The 21,707-nt window shown below is 35.0% G+C and overlaps 2 protein-coding genes across 3 annotated transcripts; both read left to right on the top strand.

The window, feature by feature from the left end:
• Positions 1-3,211: 3,211 nt before the first annotated feature.
• LOC105184355 (zinc carboxypeptidase) lies at positions 3,212-9,709 on the top strand. 2 transcript variants are annotated; one of them, XM_011143080.3, is made up of 7 exons: positions 3,212-3,249; positions 5,687-5,840; positions 6,174-6,692; positions 7,869-7,956; positions 8,195-8,403; positions 8,927-9,011; positions 9,173-9,709. In XM_011143080.3, exons 1-7 carry the CDS (start codon positions 3,230-3,232, stop codon positions 9,373-9,375), a joined length of 1,278 nt encoding a protein of 425 aa, XP_011141382.1. In that variant the 5' UTR covers positions 3,212-3,229; the 3' UTR covers positions 9,376-9,709. The 2 variants fall into 2 exon arrangements, with proteins under 2 accessions (XP_011141382.1, XP_011141383.1); XM_011143081.3 differs by lacking the exon at positions 3,212-3,249 and adding an exon at positions 4,999-5,165 and having other exon boundaries at positions 9,173-9,708.
• A 538-nt stretch (positions 9,710-10,247) lies between these two features.
• On the top strand, positions 10,248-15,362 carry LOC105184359 (zinc carboxypeptidase). Its single transcript, XM_011143085.2, has 7 exons — positions 10,248-10,347; positions 11,013-11,160; positions 11,440-11,961; positions 12,387-12,480; positions 13,629-13,825; positions 14,244-14,328; positions 14,793-15,362. The coding sequence occupies exons 2-7, from the start codon at positions 11,020-11,022 to the stop codon at positions 14,990-14,992; spliced, it is 1,239 nt and encodes a 412-aa protein (XP_011141387.1). The 5' UTR covers positions 10,248-10,347; positions 11,013-11,019; the 3' UTR covers positions 14,993-15,362.
• The last annotated feature ends 6,345 nt before the right edge of the window (positions 15,363-21,707 follow it).

Below are 21,707 nucleotides of genomic sequence, written 5' to 3' on the forward strand. Positions count from 1 at the left end.
ATAAAACGCTATTCCTTCCAAGATAGCGCATTGATAGCGTTAACGTTTGTAAACTTAGTGAACGTTCGAAACACTGTGAAGTGCACATCACTGCATGCCACTGCATTTTAATCATACCTACGTCACATGTACGTTTATTTTACTATTTACGCATGTAATAAACAATTCGATGGAAGTAAGTAAATAGCTTCAGAACGCTGAAACTGGATGTTGAGATGATACAACAGCATAACGTAGTAACGTTAATACTATGCTATCGCTATTTCCTATCGCAGTCCCCTATTGGTTTTATGAACAGTTTTTGTAGCGTTTGCGTTAAAAGCATTTCTTAATAGCGTTTCTCCGAAGAAAAGATCCAAGAGCATCTAAAGAGATATGCTTGCAGTCCCCTCATTAACATTTATTACTGGCTGTAATAAATTGGCCAATGATAATAAGTAATTTTATTGCTTGTACGAGTAATAAAATTATTCGTATGAATAATAAAATTATTTATTATCACCGGCCAATTTATTACAACCAGTAATAAATTTCTGTTAGGATCTCTAATAGAATTAAAGTGATACAATTGTACTCTTTTTGAACTAGAATAAAAATGATAGAAACAAAGTGAATGTATAAGAACAAAATTGCTCATTACCGTAACAGACGAGAGAATATTCGTTATTATTATTTACTAAGCATTCAAAAGTTTTCTTAGTTTGTACAACTTGCTGTAACTTGCCTCCACGCTGTTAACAAAATTAATTGTGAGTCCTTCGGTAATTCTTACCGAATGTATGATAGTACACAGTCTGTCCCAGATCCAATGAGACTGGTCTAAAAAAAATACAAAGCGTTCATTATTTTGATTTTTTACTCTTGTTTATTCAAAATAGTCTCCTTCTGAGTCAATACAGCGCTGGAAACGTTCAACAAATTTTTCGAAACATTTTTTATACTCATCGGCTGGAATGGCCTTTAGTATGGCGGTCGAAGTCTTTTGGATGACCGGGATGGTATCGAAACGATTTCCTTTCATCGGCAATTTCAGTTTGGGAAATAGCCAGAAGTCGCACAGAGCCAAATCAGGTGAATACGATGGATGATCGATAACAATGATGCCTTTTTTGGTCAAGAATTCACGTACCATGATGGCTTTGTGCGATGGTATATTATCGTGCAACCTTCCGTTTGCCCAAATCTTCGGTCAAAATTCGATAGACTGTGCTTTTCGGTATCTCAGTTTCCTCTTCGATGAGTCTCGCAGACACACAGCGGTCGCTTCGAAGAATTTCTTTGACTTTCTCGATGTTTTCTTCATTGCGAGTGGTTTTTGGCGGCGGTGCTCGGTCATCGTCTGCAAGGTCCTCACGATCGTCACGGAATCGGCCAAACCAACGGAAAACCTGTGCACGGGACATGCATTCATCCCCGTACACATTTTTTAGCGTTTCGTACGTTTCTGCACCACTTTTACCCAATTTAAAAGTTGGTTTTTCGACCGACGTACACAAAGTGACTTTACATAAAATGTCAAACCACAGTGAAATATCAACCGAATTCGCTCAAATTTTGAGGTTAAGTAGATGAAGGGTAGAACATTCACCTACCATCATTCACTCATAGATATCGCTGCGCTAAGAACTTTGATAAAACCAGTCTCATCGTATCTGGGACAGACTGTGTATGTATGGTATGGTATGTATGGTGTACGTTCCTGTGTGTGCGTCCGTGTGTGTTTAACAAAGATAAGACCTACATCTTATCAAGATAAATGAGGAATCTAAGTCTTTACGACCATGGCGAGTCTCGTGATTCATTATGTTCGATTATCATCCCATGATCTCTTTAATTTGTACATATCTCACGTACGTGCATTGTGACGTCGGAAAAACGACGCTTATATTAGGTGTGTGAATTAATTCGGTCCGTTTTTTCTTCCAAAAGACTTTAGACTTATGCAAAAATATGAAAAAGTACGCTAATCAAAGTATTTACTATCCGCTTGCTATTATTTTTTTCCATCTGTCTGGCAGTTGTTGCATTCCGTGACGGAAAAACGACTCGTCTTTCAAAGCGATCCATTCATTGAGCCATTTCTCTATTTCTTCATAATTGTTAAAGTGCTGGTCCGAAAGCCCGTGTGCCATCGATCTGAACAAGTGATAATCGGATGGAACAATGTCTGGTGAATACGGCGGGTGAAATAAAACGTCCCAGCCAAGTGCTTCCAAGATGGCCTTCACAATCTTTCCAACATGTGGCCGAGCGTTATGGTGCTGGAAGATCACTTTGTCGTGTCTCTTTGCATATTCCGGCCGCTTATTCTTCAATGCGTTTATACGGATCGATTGTTGTTGGTAAAGTTCGGCAGTGATGGTTTGGCTCTGCTTTAATAGTTCATGATACACTACACCCTTCTGGTCCCACCATATACAGAGTATTACTTTCTTGCCGTGAATATTCCGCTTTGGTGTCGATGTGGATGGTTTTCCTGGGTCGCTAATAGATTTCCTTCGTTTGGGATTATCGAAATATATGCACTTCTCGTCTCCAATACGATGCAAAAAATCTTTTCTTTTTTGCCTGGTAAGCAAGATTTCAGACATGGCTTTTCGCCTCTCGATGTCTCTTTCTTTCAGTTCTTCCGTATGGCATCCATCTTCCTCCTTTGTAAATCTTTCCCATGGTTGCCAAACGCACAGAAATTGTTGATCGATCAACATTCAATACTTGCGCGAACTCATGTTGCGATTTACATGGATCTTCATCGATTAGCGCCTGCAATTCCTCGTCCTCGAACTTCTTCGGCTGACCTGGACGAGGTTTGTCATCGACACTGAAATCATCACTTTTGATATGTCGAAGCTATTCTCTGCATGATTTATCAGTGGGAGCACTTTCACCATAAGCTTCTACGAGCCTTCGATGAGCTTCAGCGGCTGTTTTCTTCAAATGAAAACAGAAAATGAGAACTTCCCGGAAATTATACTTTTTTGGCTCGAATTTCGACATTTTCGAATCAGATAAACACGATGTTATTGTTACAAACCCAAATGTTTATCAACTGAATATTATTGTCAGATATAAAAACTAAAAAATAAAGCCTTTTGCAGACATTAGAGGTTAAAAAATTACATAGTACAGCAATTGACCGCCAGATGGACCGAGTTAATTCACGCATCTAATATAAAGCTTCTTCGTGGTCCACAAATGCACACTACATAGACGGAGCCAGTGACACCCGATGTTTGGATTGTCATTCGGGTGAGTACCACGAACTTAAGATCTTCGTCGTGAAGATGCGCGAGTTTGTCTTCAGGAAATTTAGCGGCGAACTTCTCGACACAAAATTATCCTGTCGATTCTCTACTTGAGAACGTTATTCCTTTGTTCTTTTCTGCGAATTTTCTGTAAAACTGTTGGAAAGTTATGTATATTTTTTTTATGGAAAGTTTATTTCTAAAAAAAATATTCGATATATCGGAATTATAAATATTTCGCAATTTTTAATTATGCTAATATTGAAACACGAACGAAAAATTCTATCAGGAGTGATTCAACTTTCGATGAGACCTTGTAAAACACTGACAATGAATGAAATATCAGCAAGAGGCTATCGAAAATAGACGAGTTACTCGCGAATGTACTCGGCGAATTTCTTTGTTGACTCACGCGACGATGGATGATCGTTTTTTATCAAATGCCGTTTTTTATCAAAAATGTAAGAACTCAGTAAATCATTATCAGTCAGGACAAAAATTAAAATCTCTATTGTGATAAGACGATCAGGTTTATAATTAAAAAAAACTGAGAAAAGAAAGAAGTTCTATATAGACAATAAACAATCATCGGTGAAAAAATCATTAAATAATATTGATTAATTGATAATAAAATTATACTCAATAGATAAGCAAGAAATATTAGATGAATATTTCAAAAATTTCGATTTTTCGTTCATTTTTATATCATTTTATATCATTTTATATCATTTTATATCATTTTATAAATAATACTTTATAAATATTTTACAAAAATATTATTGGGTGATATATTTTTTTTTGATAAAATTAATTTATGAATAGACCTCAGCAACTTTCGACTTGAAGATAAAAGACAGAATGATCTTTGTGAGAGATATAAAGGAATTGTTCATATGACGATTAGAAACAAAAAAAATGTAACAATACTGCTAGCGGGATGTCACAGAAAGTCACATAAACTGTGTCGGTGAAATGAAAAAATTGGCATGATGGATAAATTTACTTACTGTCAACATCCGCCTTTCTCGAGTGTTGCGATGTAATTAAAAATGAAGTCGTTGATTGTGCAAAGACTGCCAACGTGAGATTCGCTGATTGATAAAACTACGTGATCGATAATGCGTCTTCAGGATATCAAATAATTACAGGAAAACAGATTATTCGCAAAGATACGATATATGCACGATAATATTTCGAAATGTCGCTACTTTTTATTCCAAGCCGAAGTTGAAATTCGGATATTCGGAATCGTCACCAGAATATTTCACATGAAAATATTTGCAACTCTTACGGAAATTTATTACTGGCCGTGATAAATTGGTCAGTGATAATAAGTAATTTCATTACTTATATGAATCATTATTACTAGTCAATTTATTATAGCTAGTAGTAAATTTCTGTTAGGAAAATAGATCGGCACTCGTTGATAACAAATCTGACGACTCTCTACTAGTACATTTTTGTAAATAAAACATAACAGTTTTTACGAACGTCGGCCTCTCCTTCGTACCCCCAACCACTTCTGTATCTTCCGACTTGCGTAAAAGACATACAGGGAAACACGTTTTATTATTGAAAATACTTCGCGCGAGTATAGTGACACTCGGAATATCCACGAAATATCTTCGATAATATTTATGATACTTATCAGCTCGGGAAACCCAGATTGAATTGGTATCGTTTCACCGATAAGCCGAGTGTATGAAATCAATCGGCGTGATAACGCGATTCTTTCGGAACTAATAATAGATAGACAATAAATCCGAGGCGATCGTTCTCCGCTTGATCGATCACGATGAGTGATTTTTCTCAATTAACCTGTCGGATGCGTGCAGATCGTTGGTGCCGTGCGCACCGATGCGCTTAAATACATTGAACGAAACAGTGGTGACGATTAAAGTGCTCCTGTTTCGCAAAAGGGTAAGTCAACAATATTCCCTCGTTCAACTGAACGGTGGTGATCAAGTGATAATTGCTGAACCGCGAGAGACAATTCGGAGATTTGTTAGTAACAGACAATGATTTAATTTTTAATTATTAATATTTTAATAATATTTTAATTATTAATGATGGATCAGAATAATAACGAGAAGGTAATTCATTAACAACAGATAAAACGAAATTTTCACCACAGGTATATCACACAACATTCACAAAACGTTCTCATAGATTCTCCTCGAATGCCGTCAAAATTCATAATGCGCGCGCAACGACACAAATTTATATATATATTTTTTTAATTTGTATTAATTGATATATGTCACAATGCCCGATAAATTCCGCCAACATTTTTAACAATTAGTTGATCGAAATCGTAGGGTTAATCAGTTGTCCCAAGGGCTTTTACATATTCGCGACAATTCTGCTTGATTAACGAATGAACGAGAATAAATCTTGCGCGTTAGGACATCGAAGGATAATGGCACTTTGCGTTTGCACAGGATCACTATGTGGAAGACAATACTGCTATGCGCGTTCTTGGGGCTGGCGGCCGCCGAGAAGGCTACCTTCTACAATTACAAGGTCTTCAGGCTCGTGCCGATCACGGAGGAGCATCTGGAAGTATTGCGCCACCTTGAAGAGTCCGTCGATGTGGTGAGTGCAAATACTGAGCAGCGATTTCAGTAAATCAACAATAAAATATTTTCTCGAGTGTACATGTGAAAGTTTCAATTTTTAACGTCGCGTTGTTACGAACAACCTCTCATACTTCTTCATATCGCCGAGTCGACTCTTCGGCTCGATGTTTCTAAAGCCTGAAGCCCTTTATTCTTTTCATGTCCAGAACATCGTGTGTTTCTGGACCTAAATCCAATTTCTGAGTCCTGAAATTTCCATGTTTTATTAATCTCGAGACATGCTTCTTCCTATATGAACCCCCTTCTAAATGTATGCGAAAGAAAAATGAAATGCAACGTCCCTTCGCAGTTCTCCTTCTGGAGATCGCCGAGCTACGTGAATGCACCCGCGGACCTGATGGTAGCTCCGCACAAACTACCTGAATTCTACGAGATGATGAAGAATTTCGATATACCCTATAACGTCCACATCGAGAACGTACAGGAGCTAATCGACAGGACAACGTCGACTCAAAGCCGAACGCTTTCCTTCGACTTCACCAGCTATCACACTCTCGACGAAATCTATGAGAACTTGGACGACTTGGCCAAGCAGTATCCCAACAAAGTGCAGACCATCATAGGTGGCAAAACATACGAGGGTAGGCAAATCAAGGGCGTGAAAGTGTCCTTCAAGCCGAATAATACCGCCGTGTTCATCGAGGGTGGCATTCACGCCAGAGAGTGGATCTCGCCGGCCACTGTCATGTATATACTGCACCAATTGCTGACCAGCAAAGACGTGGACGTCAGAAACATAGCCGAGAGCTACGACTGGTACATCTTCCCCTCGTTCAACCCGGACGGATATGTGTACACGCACACGACGGTGAGTGCGCGCTGTTCGATAATGTCGCAATCGTGTTTAAATCATCCAGCTTTTAGCTAAAGATTTCTAAATCCAGGAAAAAAGAATGTTGCTCGAGATAATCACTGGCGTCGTTGTCTCTTTGAGCACGTGTTATCGCATTCCATATATATATATAAGGTGTCTGAGATTTTTTGGAAATGAAAAATTGTGAAAATTAATCAGATCAAGCTGAAAAGAAAAGTCAAGTGTCATTTTGCAAAAACTCTCGGGCACCCTATATATATATATATATATATGTGTGTGTGTGTAAGCGAGGGCGTATAAAGTCAAAGCTGAAGGCGGGTTTCCGATGAACGGCGAGTAAAGGGAAAAGGAAAGAAAGAATTATAAGGATCGTAGATCGGGAAACGAAAAACAAATGGCTCTAGGATTAGATATATATTTATCACAAAGCGTAAACGTGGTTTTCTCAAACGTTCGAAAGCTTCTTTGCGTTTGAGAAAACGTTTGAGATGTGCGAACTATTCAAATTCAAATCTAAATCCCTATGATTCGAATTCAAATAATTCGAAAATTTCGAATCGCGAAGATCCGAATACGAATTAAATACATTAACGTTTGCGCGCATCAGCTATAAAACGAGCCATCTGTATATTTGAACTCTTAACTTGTAATTAACTTAACTTTTAATTTATAATTAATAACTTAATTATAAATTACTCTAAATATTTAAATATATGTCTTACTTTAAGATGATATTACAATATCAATATTTTCCTTTCATATTAAAATCTTCCATTAGTATTTGCATGTTTAATAGTCATGTTACATTTTTTAATGATTCGATTCGATTTCATTCGATTCGATTCGAATTCGAATTTAAAAAGTGAAATTCGATTCGATTTGATTCGACATAAAAATTCTTGATTCTCACATCTCTAATATATATATATATATATATATATATTTTTTTATATATATATATATAAGACCGAAAAATGTTTTCGTAATCTTGTAATCTCTATCACCTTTGATGTGTACTCTTCATGTTTAATAATAACGATCCGATTCGCGTAATCGGTAGATAGCTTATCGATTATTCTTGCGACAGTTCGAACGAAATAGATATTCACCGTCTTCGTTGGAAATTATTTACAAATTGTAGCACATGTGCATAAGTCGTATTTCTTGCAGAATCGAATATGGAGAAAGACCCGTAAGCCGTACGGCTTATTTTGTTACGGCGCTGATCCAAACAGGAACTGGGACTACAAGTGGATGAGTGAGTGGACTTGGAAGTCCTGTATATAAGCCATGAATGCAAATTCTTAATTGCTAATTAAACAACATTTTTGCTACTAGATATTACACATTCGACAAAATTCTCTCATAGCTTATCTTTGAATATCATTCAAAAATCACGGCGCACAGCGACGATATTTTGTTTTCATTTCTATTAACTAATTTTTATTAATACCTGACCTTTTATTAACATTACCTTGCTTTGATTTGATTTTCAGAGGGAGGCGCCAGTGACCTTCCTTGTATGGAGACATACGCTGGAAACAAGCCGTTCTCCGAGGTGGAGACAAAGAGCATGTCCGAGTTTATCAAACCCATTGCAGAAGCAAAAAAAATAGCCGTTTATCTTTCGTTCCACAGCTTCTCACAGCTACTAATGTTCCCTTACGGTCACACTAAGGACCATTTAGAAAACTATAAAGAACAGGTAAAGGTCCCCATAAATGGGTTACATTGTCAATGCATTCCTTTTCCGGAGTGCGATAAATTCGAAAAAAATATGTTCTTAAAACAGTAAAAAAAAGTAGCACGTCATGAAACTGGTTCGTATGACAAACGCTGCTTTCTCTGTTTCTTTTGCAAATTTATCAAACCATGTGATAAATCGTCCGACCTCTCGACGGTGGAAGTCGTTCCAAAACAATATATTTTTTTTGCCATATATCTTAATATATATCTTTTTTTAATTAAAAGAATATTACGTTAGTGAAAATATTTGCAAAGATTCTGAGATTAAACAACCAGTATAAAAGAAGGTTAATTAAAAATAGAGTTGTTAGACATTAGATGAGTTAGAATTTGAATCTAGTAGCAGGAATATTAAACGTGTTCTTATCCGATTTGAAAAGTCAACGACTTTTGATCGATGAAGCTGATTCGAGTGTGGTGTATTTTACAGTATTGGTGCTTAGTTATTGTCGCAATCTTTAACATGTTGCTAACAATTTCAGTACAATGTCGCCATGAAGGCAACGGAAGCCCTCACAAAGAGATATGGGACTAAATACAGAGTTGGAAATATTGCCGAAACGATTTGTAAGTATTCGTAATTTCTATCAATTTCTATCCAGATTTATTTGTCATATTTAACGTTCTTTTTGCATGATTTTATTCAGTCAAATTTAATTCTCTGCAATTTGTAATCGCTGCAATGAAGTGCTGAACCGTTACAAACATGATGTGAAACTTCTTTTCAGACGTAGCCACCGGAAGTACTATAGATTATATGAAGGGTATTCACAAGGTGCGTTATTCATACACCTACGAATTACGCGACCAAGGTAAACATGGCTTCCTGCTACCTCCTGAGCAAATTATTCCGACTGGGGAGGAGACCATGGACTCCGTCGTAGCCATGATGAAGGAGGTGATAGCGTGCCGTTTTGTCAACGAAGTTTAAGCCCCGCGATTAGTGAATAATACCACCAGGTAGCACGTTGCATGAGAAAGTGGCACCTTTAAAAAATGTGTGATTTTTAATTACTACAGCTTGTCTACAACTTAAGAAGGTTATACTTTGCATTGGAGAAACGACACGCTTGTATTTTCAACAATTACGACTGGATAATGAGAAAAATTAGGGGACAAAGTATCGTGCCAATCCGCAATCATTAATTTATAATTGACTTTATTCAGTTGTCATTATTTGTTTGATTGTTCTGCAACGAAGTATATTTCTCGAGTTGTATCGTTTATCCATGTGACGTGTGACGTATTCTCTTTTTTGATAAAATTTTAATTTTCTATTTGGTTTTGTAATTAGTAAATTTTAATATATCGATTTCTATATAACATTGCATACGTTCTTTCAAGATTCCTGTTTCCTCTGTGCGCTCGTCAACTTTTTTATATCCGTTCCTACAAAACAATTAACCTGGTATGGTTAAACAATTAATTTGGTAAACAGCGAATAATAAAAACGAAAACGACGGAAATGAATTTTTATCATGTATAATATTTTTACAAATTTAAACGTTGACATTATTTCTATATTAATAAAAATCTATATTGATTTCCATAAGGGATTGACATTTATTTAACTAAACAGCCCCAAAATCCTTATTAGCAATAAACAGCAGAGTATCGAAGCATTTACAACAGTTTACTAAAAAACATGTTTTTATCACATACCTGTTCGGAACCAGAATGCGCTGACAGTTCTATGACGAGTTCTGGTGACATCACTCCCGTCAAATTATTTCATCCTTTGATACCATTTCAACTTACATATATCTAAAGTGCACGGTGACGTTGGGGAAAAGGGCGAGTATATAAAGCCGAAAGATAGTTCCTCGGGATACACATTTCTAGAATACACCCTTCGAAGTTGGAATAAGGGACACTCGACATTTGAATCTGAATCATCATTCGAGTGAGTATCGTAGACTTAAACGTGTACACTGAGAAAAAGTTGTATTAAAATTAAACAAATCTTTGTTCGAATACGACTGTGAATACATTTATTTAAATTAAGCAATTATTTTCTAAAATTCAAGAAAAAAGTTTACATTCAGAGAGAGAGAGAGAGAGAGAGAGAGAGAGAGAGAGAGAGAGAACCTCTGTATTTCATTTTAGAAATTAGTCGCTTAATTTGAATAAATTTATTCACAGTCGTATTCGAACAAAGATTTGTTTAATTTTAATACAATTTTTTCTCAGTGTATGAACGATTCTCGTAAAAATTCACGAATTCCTCAGGAAATCGAATATCCAGATCCACGATCACGAAATTAAAAGCATTGGACGAAACGGCAATGATAATAATCATAGTGCTTTCATTTTACAAAAAGAAAAGTATAAGCCATAAATATTCGTTAAGCCAATTAACCCGCGATGATTGGACGAAAAAACAAGAACGAGGAATAATTCGAAGCTTAGCGCGAATTTCGGCGAATAATTGAGAGCACACGGTTAATCAATTACCACTTGGACCGGTTTAAATATTCACGATGTTGCGATTCTACGCGCCGGCAATAATTAACGAGAGGCGATCTCGCGTTCCAAGATCGGAAGATAACGCATTTTGCGTTTGCACAGATTTACCATGTGGAAGTTAATACCGCTGTGTACCCTCGTGGGTCTGGCGACCGCTTACAACATGTCTTTCAACAAATACGTGGTGCTCGAGCTTTTACCGTTGCAGCAGGAACAGTTGGAATACCTGCACAGTATCAAAAGCGACGGAGTAAGTAGTCACCCCGATAGCAAATATCGGAGTGCAAAAGATCATAGATGGTTATTGTCGGTATTATTAATATCGTGTAACATTCGCTTCAATATACAACTTTTATCCCAACGACATCGTTACGAACAACTACGGTACTCCGATCATTCTGAGCTCTGAAACCTAGATGTTTCTGTACTTGAAACGTCGCCTCAACAATGAAAGCTCCGTTCTCCTCAGCCGAATTTCTTTCTCACATGTGCGAAATAAATGTGGAGTGTGATACACGTTCCTTCACAGATCAACTTCTCCTTCTGGAAACCGCCGAGCAGCATAGATAATACTGCCCACCTTATGGTAGCCCCAGATTTATTGGACTATATTCTAAATAAGCTGCACAAATACGGCATACCTTACAAAACCTACATCGACAACGTGCAGGAGCTAATCGACAGGTCGACACCCAAGAACCTATCGCATTCCTTCGACTTCACCGGCTATCACACCCTTGCGGCGATCTATGAGAATCTGCACGATTTGGTCGAGCAGTATCCCGACAATGTGCAGACCATCATAGGCGGCCAGACACACGAGGGTTGGCGAATCAAAGGCGTGAAAGTATCCTACAAGCCGAACAACCCCGGCGTGTTCATTGAGGGTGGTATTCACGGCAGAGAGTGGATCTCGCCGGCCGCTGTCATGTACTTGCTGCACCAATTGCTGAACAGCACAAACGCGGATGTCAGGAACATGGCTGAGAACTATGACTGGTACATCTTCCCCTCGTTCAACCCGGACGGATATGTGTACACACAGACCACGGTGAGTGCGCGCTGTCTGATAATTTCGAGTTTGTGTTTAAATCATCCAGCTTTTAGCTGGAGGTTCCTAAGTCCAGGAAAAAAGAATGTACGAAATAATCATTAGCGTCGCGTCGTTGTCTCTTTGAGACAACACAGATTGTTATATTCCCTGATATCGAAACGTTTTAGGGTGGAACATAATCTGCAATTGTTGTCTCACTGTCATTTATATGTCATCAATGTGTCATTCGTATTGATAAAATTTTACTGGAGATTGCTACTTGTTTGTGATCAATGGACAACTCATCGGTTCTTTTCGCGAGAATCGAAATCAGTATTAGATAGTCTCTTTGGAAATCATTTATATAAGTGGCAGCTCTATTTATAAGTTATATAGCCTCCTCTCCTCCCCTAGTCAAGTGTGTAAATCGAATTATTTTATAGAATCGAATGTGGAAAAAGAATCGTCATGAGCATAAGTTATATGGTAGTTGCTTTAGCACCGACCTAAACAGGAACTGGGGTTACAAGTGGACCGGTGAGTATTTTGGTGTCCTATGTAATTTGTGAATGCGAATTATTAATTAACGTTAAGCGCTACGCTAATAGCGACACTAGATTTTTAGGTTAGGCTACGCTGGTCCCTGCGGACTGGCAGTGGACTTTTATCTCGGCAGCGTTGATCCTTAAAGACCAACAGCACCAAATTTAGAAGTTTTCTAAATTGATTGATGAACAAAAATGAGAAGATATTCATTCATTAAAGGATTTTATTGAAACAGTTTAAACAATAATACAGTTTTGTCATAATATTATAGTATTTGGTTGGTTGCCTTTTTTTCGATAGAACCATTCTAAATCTTGGAAGTCACCGCCATTATTGTTTACATCTATACTGTCTAACTATTATCTTCAGATGATCGCGATACTCGTCGACGTCGATTTTTAAATGGCAAAAATAACTTTTCCAAAGCGGTCACTTCAAGTTTTATGGACAACAAATACTTTATAAAATAATCAATAGATCAACATGCTTTATAGAAAGTAAATTTATTGTGGCTTTTGTCTAACCCAATACTGGGGGATAAAACGCGCACGACAGCTTTGTTTTCAGGAGCGTTTGCATATGAAAAATATGCTTGGATCATACTTTCCGTCAAACCGTCATTAGAATTTTGACAATAGATTTTCCCACCACCCGTGAGATACTATCGTTGATGCGTTTTTTTTTTAAGTTGTTTCCCCAGTAGGCTTATTCCACTAAAAATTGATAAAAATGAAACATATGACTCTATTCTCATGACGGTTTGGCGGAAAGTACGATCCCAGCATATTTTTCATATGCAAACGTTCCTGAAAACAAAGTTATCGCGCGCGTTTCGGCTTATCTCTTGTTTATATCTTGTATGTTCACGCGCCGCGTGAACGAAAAGTCGACAAAATCGGCGTAGCACTTAACGTGTTAATTGATAATTTTCACTAAAGATGTCACACACGTGCGACATGCTCGACTAAATTTTCCATGTGTTTTCTTCGAATCGTTAAAAATCGCCCAAAAAATGGCGACGCCAAGATATCTCGACGTGCGCAGTGACAGTTTTATGTTTCAGTTTTTATTTACGTATGTTCGGTTTTTATCGATGTCCGACATTTTTTAATATTATTACACCTTCATTTGACTCTCAGGTAGTGAGAAAAACCTATGTACCGAATCATACAGTGGAGAAAATGCGTTTTCCGAATTGGAGACGAGTACCATGTCCGATTACATCAAACATATCAAAGACAAATTCTTCGCATACTTCTCGTTCACCACCTATTCACGGTTTCTGCTATTACCTTATGGCTACACTCATAATCATATGAATTTAGAAAGTGATCAGGTAAGGAATCCCGAAAATAGGCTACGTGGTTGATGCATTTTTCTTCAGAATTTGTATCAGGTTGAAAGAAAATATTGTATATTCTTCAATATAACAGAACAATCATCGTAAGATTAATTGTGCAGATTAATATCGTGTCATCTATCGTGATATATATACGAAATATTTTCATTTAACGACTGGGCAGCTCTCTTTTATTTACTTATAACCGCTAATTAATAAATCATCCGATATTTTGAAAGTTCAAAACGATGCACACTGTCTGTCTGTTTTTTTATTGTATATCTTTTGAACGAAGAATATTCCGATAATGAATTAAATGAATTTCAATGTATCATATCTCACCTCGTTGGCGCGAATTAGTCACTGTTCATTTCAGTCAGTGTCGCAATGCTTAATAATCCGTTAATAATTTCAGTATGACATCATCTTTGACGCAATCAAAGTCCTCATACACAAACACAACACTTTCTATTGGATCTCAACTATTGCCGATGCGTACAGTAAGTATTCAAAAAATTCTCTTTATTTCAGAAATACTTGTCAACACTTTCTCGTATCTTTCTTAGCCAATAGCATCGTAGGCTGTTTTACTGTCGCGTTCTCTACGGTCGTTCAAACATCGAATCACACTCTTCTAAGCACTGAGAAAAATTGTATTAAAATTGTATTAAAATTAAACAAATATTTGTTCGAATACGACTGTGAATACATTTATTTAAATTAAGCAATCATTTTCTAAAATTCAAGAAGAAAGTTTATATTCAGAGAACCTCTGTATTTCATTTTAGAAATTAGTCGCTTAATTTGAATAAATGTATTCACAGTAATATTCAAACAAATATTTGTTTAATTTTAATACAATTTTTCCTCAGTGTGCTGTATCTCGACTATGTATAGCCCAGCTTTTAACCGCGAAGAGTGGAGTGAAATATTGAATACTTTGACAAGGTGAATCTATTTCTAGATATAACCACTGGAAGTACTTTGGATTATATCAAGGGCACGTATCAGAAGCCACTTGTCTTAGGCTACCAAATAGACGATAGTGGCAAATATGGTTTCTTGCATCCGCCCGAAGAAATTATTCCTATTGGAGAAAAGATCGTTGATTTTCTAGTGGCAGTTCTAAGCAAGACGAAGGAACTTGGTATTCACAGACAATAAAACTCTCGATCAGTAACTAATATCACTGATATATGTAGCACGTCGTACGAAAGAATGGCACACCTCGAAAATGTATAGTTTCGAGCTAATATGAACTTGGCGGACTTCCTTGTTGACTGACGCGATAATGACCGATCGCTTTTTATCAAATGTTGTAAGAATTCAGTAAATCACTATTAGTTAAGACAAAAATTAAAATCTTTATTGTGACAAAACAATCATGTTTATAATTTAGAAAAAGTGGGAGAAGAAAAAAAGTTCTAGACAACAATCATCAATGGAAAAACCATTAAATAATATTGGTAATAAAATTACACCCAATAGATGAGCATTAGGCGAAACATTAGACGAATATTTTAGAAATGTTTCTGACCCATTTTTTTATATTATTTTATAAATAATATTTTATAAATATTTTATAAAAATATTATTGCGAGATACTTTTTGTGGTAAAATTATCTTATGAATAGACTTCATCAATTTGAAGATAAAATAGAAAGTAATTTTTATAAGAGATATAAAGAAATTGTTTATATGACGATTAAAAACATAAAAAAATATAACAATACTATTATTAGCGCAACGTCTCAAAATGTCACATAAACTGTGTCAGTAAAATAAAAGAATTGTCAAAATAAATAAGTGTACTTACTATTAACATTCACCTTCCTCGAGTATCGCGATGTGATTAAAAATGAAGTCGTTGATTATGCAAAGACTGCCAACGTAAGATTCGCTGATTGATAAAACTACGTGATCGATAATGCGACTGCAGGATATCAAATAACTACAGAAAAACAGATTATTCGCAAACATACAATATATACACGATAGTGTCCAAAAATGTCGCTACATTTTATTCCAAGCTGAAATGAAATTCGAATATTCGGAATCGTTACCAGAATATTTCACATAGAAATATTTGAAACCCTTACAGAAATTTATTACAGGCTGTGATAAATATTCATACGAGTAATTTTATTATTCATGAGAGTAATCATTAGCCAATTTATTATAGCCAATAGTAAATTTTGTTAGAGAAGTAGATCGGTGTTCATCGGCAACAAGTCCGACGATTCTCAGTGCGTTTTTGTAAATAAAACATAATAATTTTTACAAATATCGGCCTTTCCTTCGTGCCCTCAACCATTTTTGCATCTTCCGACTCACATAAAAAACTCTGGGAAACACACATTATAATATTATCAAGAGACACAGTAGTGCCTCGCGCCAATATGTGACGTTAATATATGATATTAATATTAATATTAATATTGATATTTAAATATTTAATATTTAATTATAGTTATAAGTTTTACTTGTAAAAACTTATGTTACGTACATATATATTTTGAAAAAAAAAAAAATTTGAGTTTGATATACATGAATATTGAAAAAAATAATTTGAGTTTGGGAATTTTAAAAAGAACATGCATTTAAAAGAATGCATGTTGCACGTGTACTTGGTGACTTTTTTTATATGATTATACGACGTCTTTCAATACATATCATGGGTTCAGTGGCAATTTTTAGAAAACGTTATAAAACATGACAAATAATAAATCTAACTTCAACTTGTTATTACGGTTTTATTAGATATATAAATAAACAGAAGAGAAATAAAATAAGACGAAAACAAGGACGACGACGAATCGTCATTTCGAGGTTTATGTTAAGGTTAGTGATAAGTATATATGAATATTTATTTATTTAAATATTTGCAGTTAGGAGCAACATTATATTACACATAATTATACGACGTTTTCAGTACATGTCATGGATTCAGTGGTAATTTCACGTTAAAAAACATGACCGATTTTGCAATTATGTGTATTGCTTTCGTCGTAATTGTTACATCACACTCTACGTCTAAATAGACATACAAACTTCTCTTCTAAATAAAATATCACTTTCGGAAAGCGTGTAAACATACGCCGTTTGGCGGTTCGCACAATTTTTCAGATACTTCTGACGATTTAACGGAAAAATTGCAAGATGAATTTTCAACTATGGTGAAATGAAATCAAAATATTTTCTAACAATTTTATCTGGTTTTAAACAAAACATAAAATAAGATAGTTATATTTACAGACGAAATTATAATTTTTATTTTTCGAGCAATATGACATCTGTATATATGCAGAATTATTACATACATTCGGTATGGTACTTATAGCATGGCATTGATGATGAGCATGTGCTTTTCCTTTATTAGAGATCGAGCAAGTAAAATATATAAAAGTATATAAAATTATAGTATATAAAATTAAGATCCAACAATGTATTTATTGGAGTTATATTTACTAAAGATATATTAAAGTGTATTCTTTTTTTAGAAATTGTAGAAATCTCGTTGCCGAAACTACTTATCATCTAATTAAATCCATGAAATTCAGATAAAAGTCAAATCAATTTGTTTTCTCATACCGATCAATTGCGAAAACCAATTTCGTGATATCCTCATCATTACGAGTGTCATTGGTCCTTAGTCCTTAATTTCCTACTTCTTCATACTTTCTATGATCCAATCTACGAAAGAAATTACTCGTGCAAATATATCAGGATGACCTAGGTATCCGCATGATACATCGAAGGAGGCGATTCCGAATTGAGTGTTATTGGCCACCAAAGATGTACCAGAATCACCCTAAAACCAAAGTACGGTTACCAATAAGAAGACAAAAATAAGAATTACATTCGATTAGTCTCGCGTCGAGAGTGAATGCTTGTTTGTATGTTATCAAATGGTTATAATTCCTAATTGTCCTTTTGCCTGCGTTACTATAAAAAAATATTCTTATTTGCGCAACAAAACAAACACTTTATTAAAGAACATTTTATTCAATATTTTATATATTGATTCAATGATGTTTGATGTACTTTTAGTAATATTGTAGTAAAATTGATAATATATATAAATTAAATAATAAAAGTAATAATAATAATAATATAAATTGATAATATAATGTTTCTCCTAACTGCAAATATCTAAATAAATAAATATTCATATACACATATCATCAACCATAAAGCTCAATATAACGATTCATCGTGATCCTTGTTTTCGTCTTATCTTATTTCTGTTCTGTTTATTTATAAGTCTAATAAAAGCTTAATAATAAGTTGCATTGAGGTTAGATTTATTATTTGAAGTGTGTTCAACGTGCAGGAAAATATATTGTGTCAGCCACGTTTGTGAAACGAAAATCATAACATGATACACACAGAGGAGTACATGTTATAAGCAGTTATAAGCAATAATATACGAGCTGCGATAAGTAATAGTATAAGAACGTGCTTCAGTACGTGGTTCAGTACGTTCCATTGTTTCACGACGTGACTGCTACTAAGTTTGTACGTATATCTCGCTATGTTTAAAACTTCTTTCAATATTAATATTTCTCTCATATCTCTTTGTTCATTGGCCTCATGCTTAACCATTATTTTGATTACGCCATTGTGAATAAACATCTTTTGATCTTTTGCATCATCTTCGTGGAAAAGTCATGTAATACAGAAAAATATAAAACTTACCTTTTTAAACAAAACGGTAAAGAAAAATGATGCTAAGTACACGCGCAACACATATTGTGTTAATTTTAGAAATCCCAAACTCAAATTATTTTTTTCAAGATTCACGTATACCAAATTCAAATTATTTTTTTTTCAAGATATACCGCGCCAAGACTTTTTGCATTAAATATTTTTTTATTGCATTGTACAACTAATTTGTTATAATAACAAGTAAAATAACCATATGACTCAGTGTTCCAGTAAATAATGAAGACATTGTTTCCGAAGTACCGGGCTGTGTGTCATTGAGTGTTTTGGATCAAGCACCGCGGTCGCGGCGCGACGCCGAGTACATATGAAACAAAAGCGACCGTGGTAGCTTTTCCGGAATTTCAGGATCGATTGGTTTTCCGAGTCAAATATCTCAAGCATGGAAATTATAATAAAAAATCTGACGACATTTTTCTTATACAATGTCTACCTCGCGCGTAATTTGCAACAAGCCCGATCGAGATTTGTGCAGGAAGTACAGAGATCTCGAAATCTCACCTGCAAAAAGGTCCTTTTTTTTCGCTAATAACTTCAGATTCAGATCTCACATATACGTACACAAGCAAAGCGAGTTTGTCCATCAAGCTGCGTTTGCATTGCCACGCGATGTCAGCTGTAGATTACACGTATACGCACGGACCATATATCATTATCCATATATCTCTGCGTTCGCTTTAGACGCTTACGCATTACTTATGTAAGCGTCATTCTATTCTTTATTGCTCATTATATGCGGAAGGAAGTTTCTTGAAGGACCGATTGATCTAGAATCAAATCACGTTTCTTTCAGTCAAATTTTCTCTCGCGGAACCGATTATTTTCATTTTAGGTAATAGTTAAATATAATTTAGGCACGGATATATATAAAATCATTAGTGCAATTTTCCACAATGGTGAAAGCATAACTGATGAACATTATACAAACGTTGTGCGTGTTAAGTGCACAGAAGGGATTTTAATTAATAATTCCAAAATAAAAAATATAGCTGGTCTCGAAATTCCAAAAATGCATACATTTTCTTTGTTGAAAAAGAATAATATAATAAGATTTGTACATAAATAATTTACACAAAAAGCAGTGAAATCATAACAAAAAGTCTTTACAAAAAAAAAACGCCGAGTGCATATGAAAAGAAGTACCAAACCAAAAAATATCAAAAAGGATATTAATGACTTTAAATTTTGGGATGTATGCATTTGCAGGTTGGGATCATCGCAGTCATTCACTCGTTCCTGCACATGCTCCAACAAAAAGTATCAAAATAAATAATATATGTGGATTTAAAAAAACGCAAATGTTTCATTCATTTTGTTAAAAAAAATGCGATCGATATAATTAACCAATATAATTAACCAAGTACATAATTAACAAGTACATAATTTTGTTTATTACCAAAGTCTCGCCAACGTTTCTGAACGATATGTGCTACATAATATGTGTTTATGAAGTATACCGTAATTTATTATATATTTATTAAACGGTGAAATATCCAAATAAGATACTGAGGAAAAACTTAACATCGAGATCAAAAACTCGGCGTGCCCTGAGTGTTGAAATGTATACACATGTATATATACCAAAACTAAACATGAGCTCACATCTTTGTGCAATGCACATGAAAATATAAAAGAACATTTAAAATAACCTGCACCTTATACATATAACATATCAAAAATTTTTTTTTAATCTCTGTCACCTCTAATGTGTATCTTTTGTACTTAATAATACCGATCCAACTCGCGTGATCAATAGATAGCTTATCGATTATTCTCACGACAGTTCGGACGAAGTTGATATTTACCATCTTTGTTGAAAATTATTTACAAATCATAGCACATATACATGAATCGCATTTCTTGCAATCGATTCTGAAAAAACACCCGTAAGTCGTACGGTTTTTGTGTCGGTGCTGACCCAAACAGAAACTGGGACTACAAGTGAATGCGTGAGTACTTGGAAGTCCCGTATAAACTTATAAATGCGAATTATTAATTGCTAGTTTAACAACGTTTTCGCTATAGATATTACATATTCGATAAAATGCTCTCGTAGCTTATTTGAATATCATCCAAAAATCGCGACGCACGGCGATGATTTTATGTTTCAATTTCTATCAATTAATTTTTATCAACATTAGACGTTTGTTAACATTACCGTGCCTTAATTTGATTTTCAGAGCGAGGGGCCAGTGGCCTTCCTTATATGGAGACATACGCTGGAAGCGAGCCGTTCTCCGAGGTGGAGACAAAGAGCATGTCCATGTTTATCAAATCCATTTGGGATAAAATATACGTTTATCTTTCGTTCAGCTACTAATGTTCCTTTATGGTTACACCAAGGAACATGTGGAAAACTATGAAGAACTGATAAGCTTTCCATAAATGGGCCACATGCATTCCTTTTTCAGGATGCGACAAATTCGAAAGAAATACGTTTTTAAAACAGTAAGAAAGTATCACGTCATGAAACTAATGAGTATGGCAAACGCTACTTTCTCTGTTTTCTTTGCAAATTTATCAAACCGTATAAATCATCTAACCTTTCGATAGAGAAGTCGTTCCAAAACAATGTACTTCTTTTACATATATTAACGTTTAATTAAAACGTTAAAATACATTAACGTTTGCGCGCATCAGCTACAAAACGAGCCATCTGTATATTTGAACCCTTAACTTGTAATTAACTTAACTTATAATTAATAACTTAATTATAAATTACTCTAAATATTTAAATATATGTCTTACTTTAAGATGATATTACAATATCAATATTTCCTTTTATATTAAAATCTTCCATCATTATTTGCATGTTTAATAGTCATGTTACATTTTTTAATGACTCGATTCGATTTCATTCGATTCGATTCGAATTCGAATGAAATTTCATAGATTCGATTCAATTCGAATTCGAATTTAAAAAGTGAGTTTCGATTCGATTTGATTCGACATAAGAATTCTTGATTCGCACATCTCTAATATATATATATACAGGGTGTCCCATTTTAATCTGGCCGGCTGAATAAAATTCGACGATATTTTCCAGAAAAAAATGTCAGACAAATGTTGTTCAGTTCTAAGAGGGACTCTTCTCGAGTTGTATCGTTTATCCATGTGACGTATGATGTACTCCCTTTTTTTTATAAAATTTTCT

Source organism: Harpegnathos saltator, unplaced genomic scaffold (genome assembly GCF_003227715.2).
Source record: "Harpegnathos saltator strain DR-91 unplaced genomic scaffold, Hsal_v8.6 scaffold425, whole genome shotgun sequence".
In the NCBI taxonomy this organism is placed as follows: Eukaryota; Metazoa; Arthropoda; class Insecta; order Hymenoptera; family Formicidae; genus Harpegnathos; species Harpegnathos saltator.

Excerpts from the sequence above, each read along its gene's own strand:
- LOC105184359 (XM_011143085.2), top strand. The coding sequence starts at position 11,020 with ATGTGGAAGTTAATACCGCTGTGTACCCTCGTGGGTCTGGCGACCGCT. Across the intron at positions 11,161-11,439 it reads ACAGTATCAAAAGCGACGGA|ATCAACTTCTCCTTCTGGAA; the intron begins GTAAGTAGTCAC and ends GTTCCTTCACAG. Across the intron at positions 14,329-14,792 it reads AACTATTGCCGATGCGTACA|ATATAACCACTGGAAGTACT; the intron begins GTAAGTATTCAA and ends ATCTATTTCTAG.
- LOC105184355 (XM_011143080.3), top strand. The coding sequence starts at position 3,230 with ATGTTTGGATTGTCATTCGG. Across the intron at positions 7,957-8,194 it reads CTGGGACTACAAGTGGATGA|AGGGAGGCGCCAGTGACCTT; the intron begins GTGAGTGGACTT and ends TTTGATTTTCAG. Across the intron at positions 9,012-9,172 it reads AAATATTGCCGAAACGATTT|ACGTAGCCACCGGAAGTACT; the intron begins GTAAGTATTCGT and ends ACTTCTTTTCAG.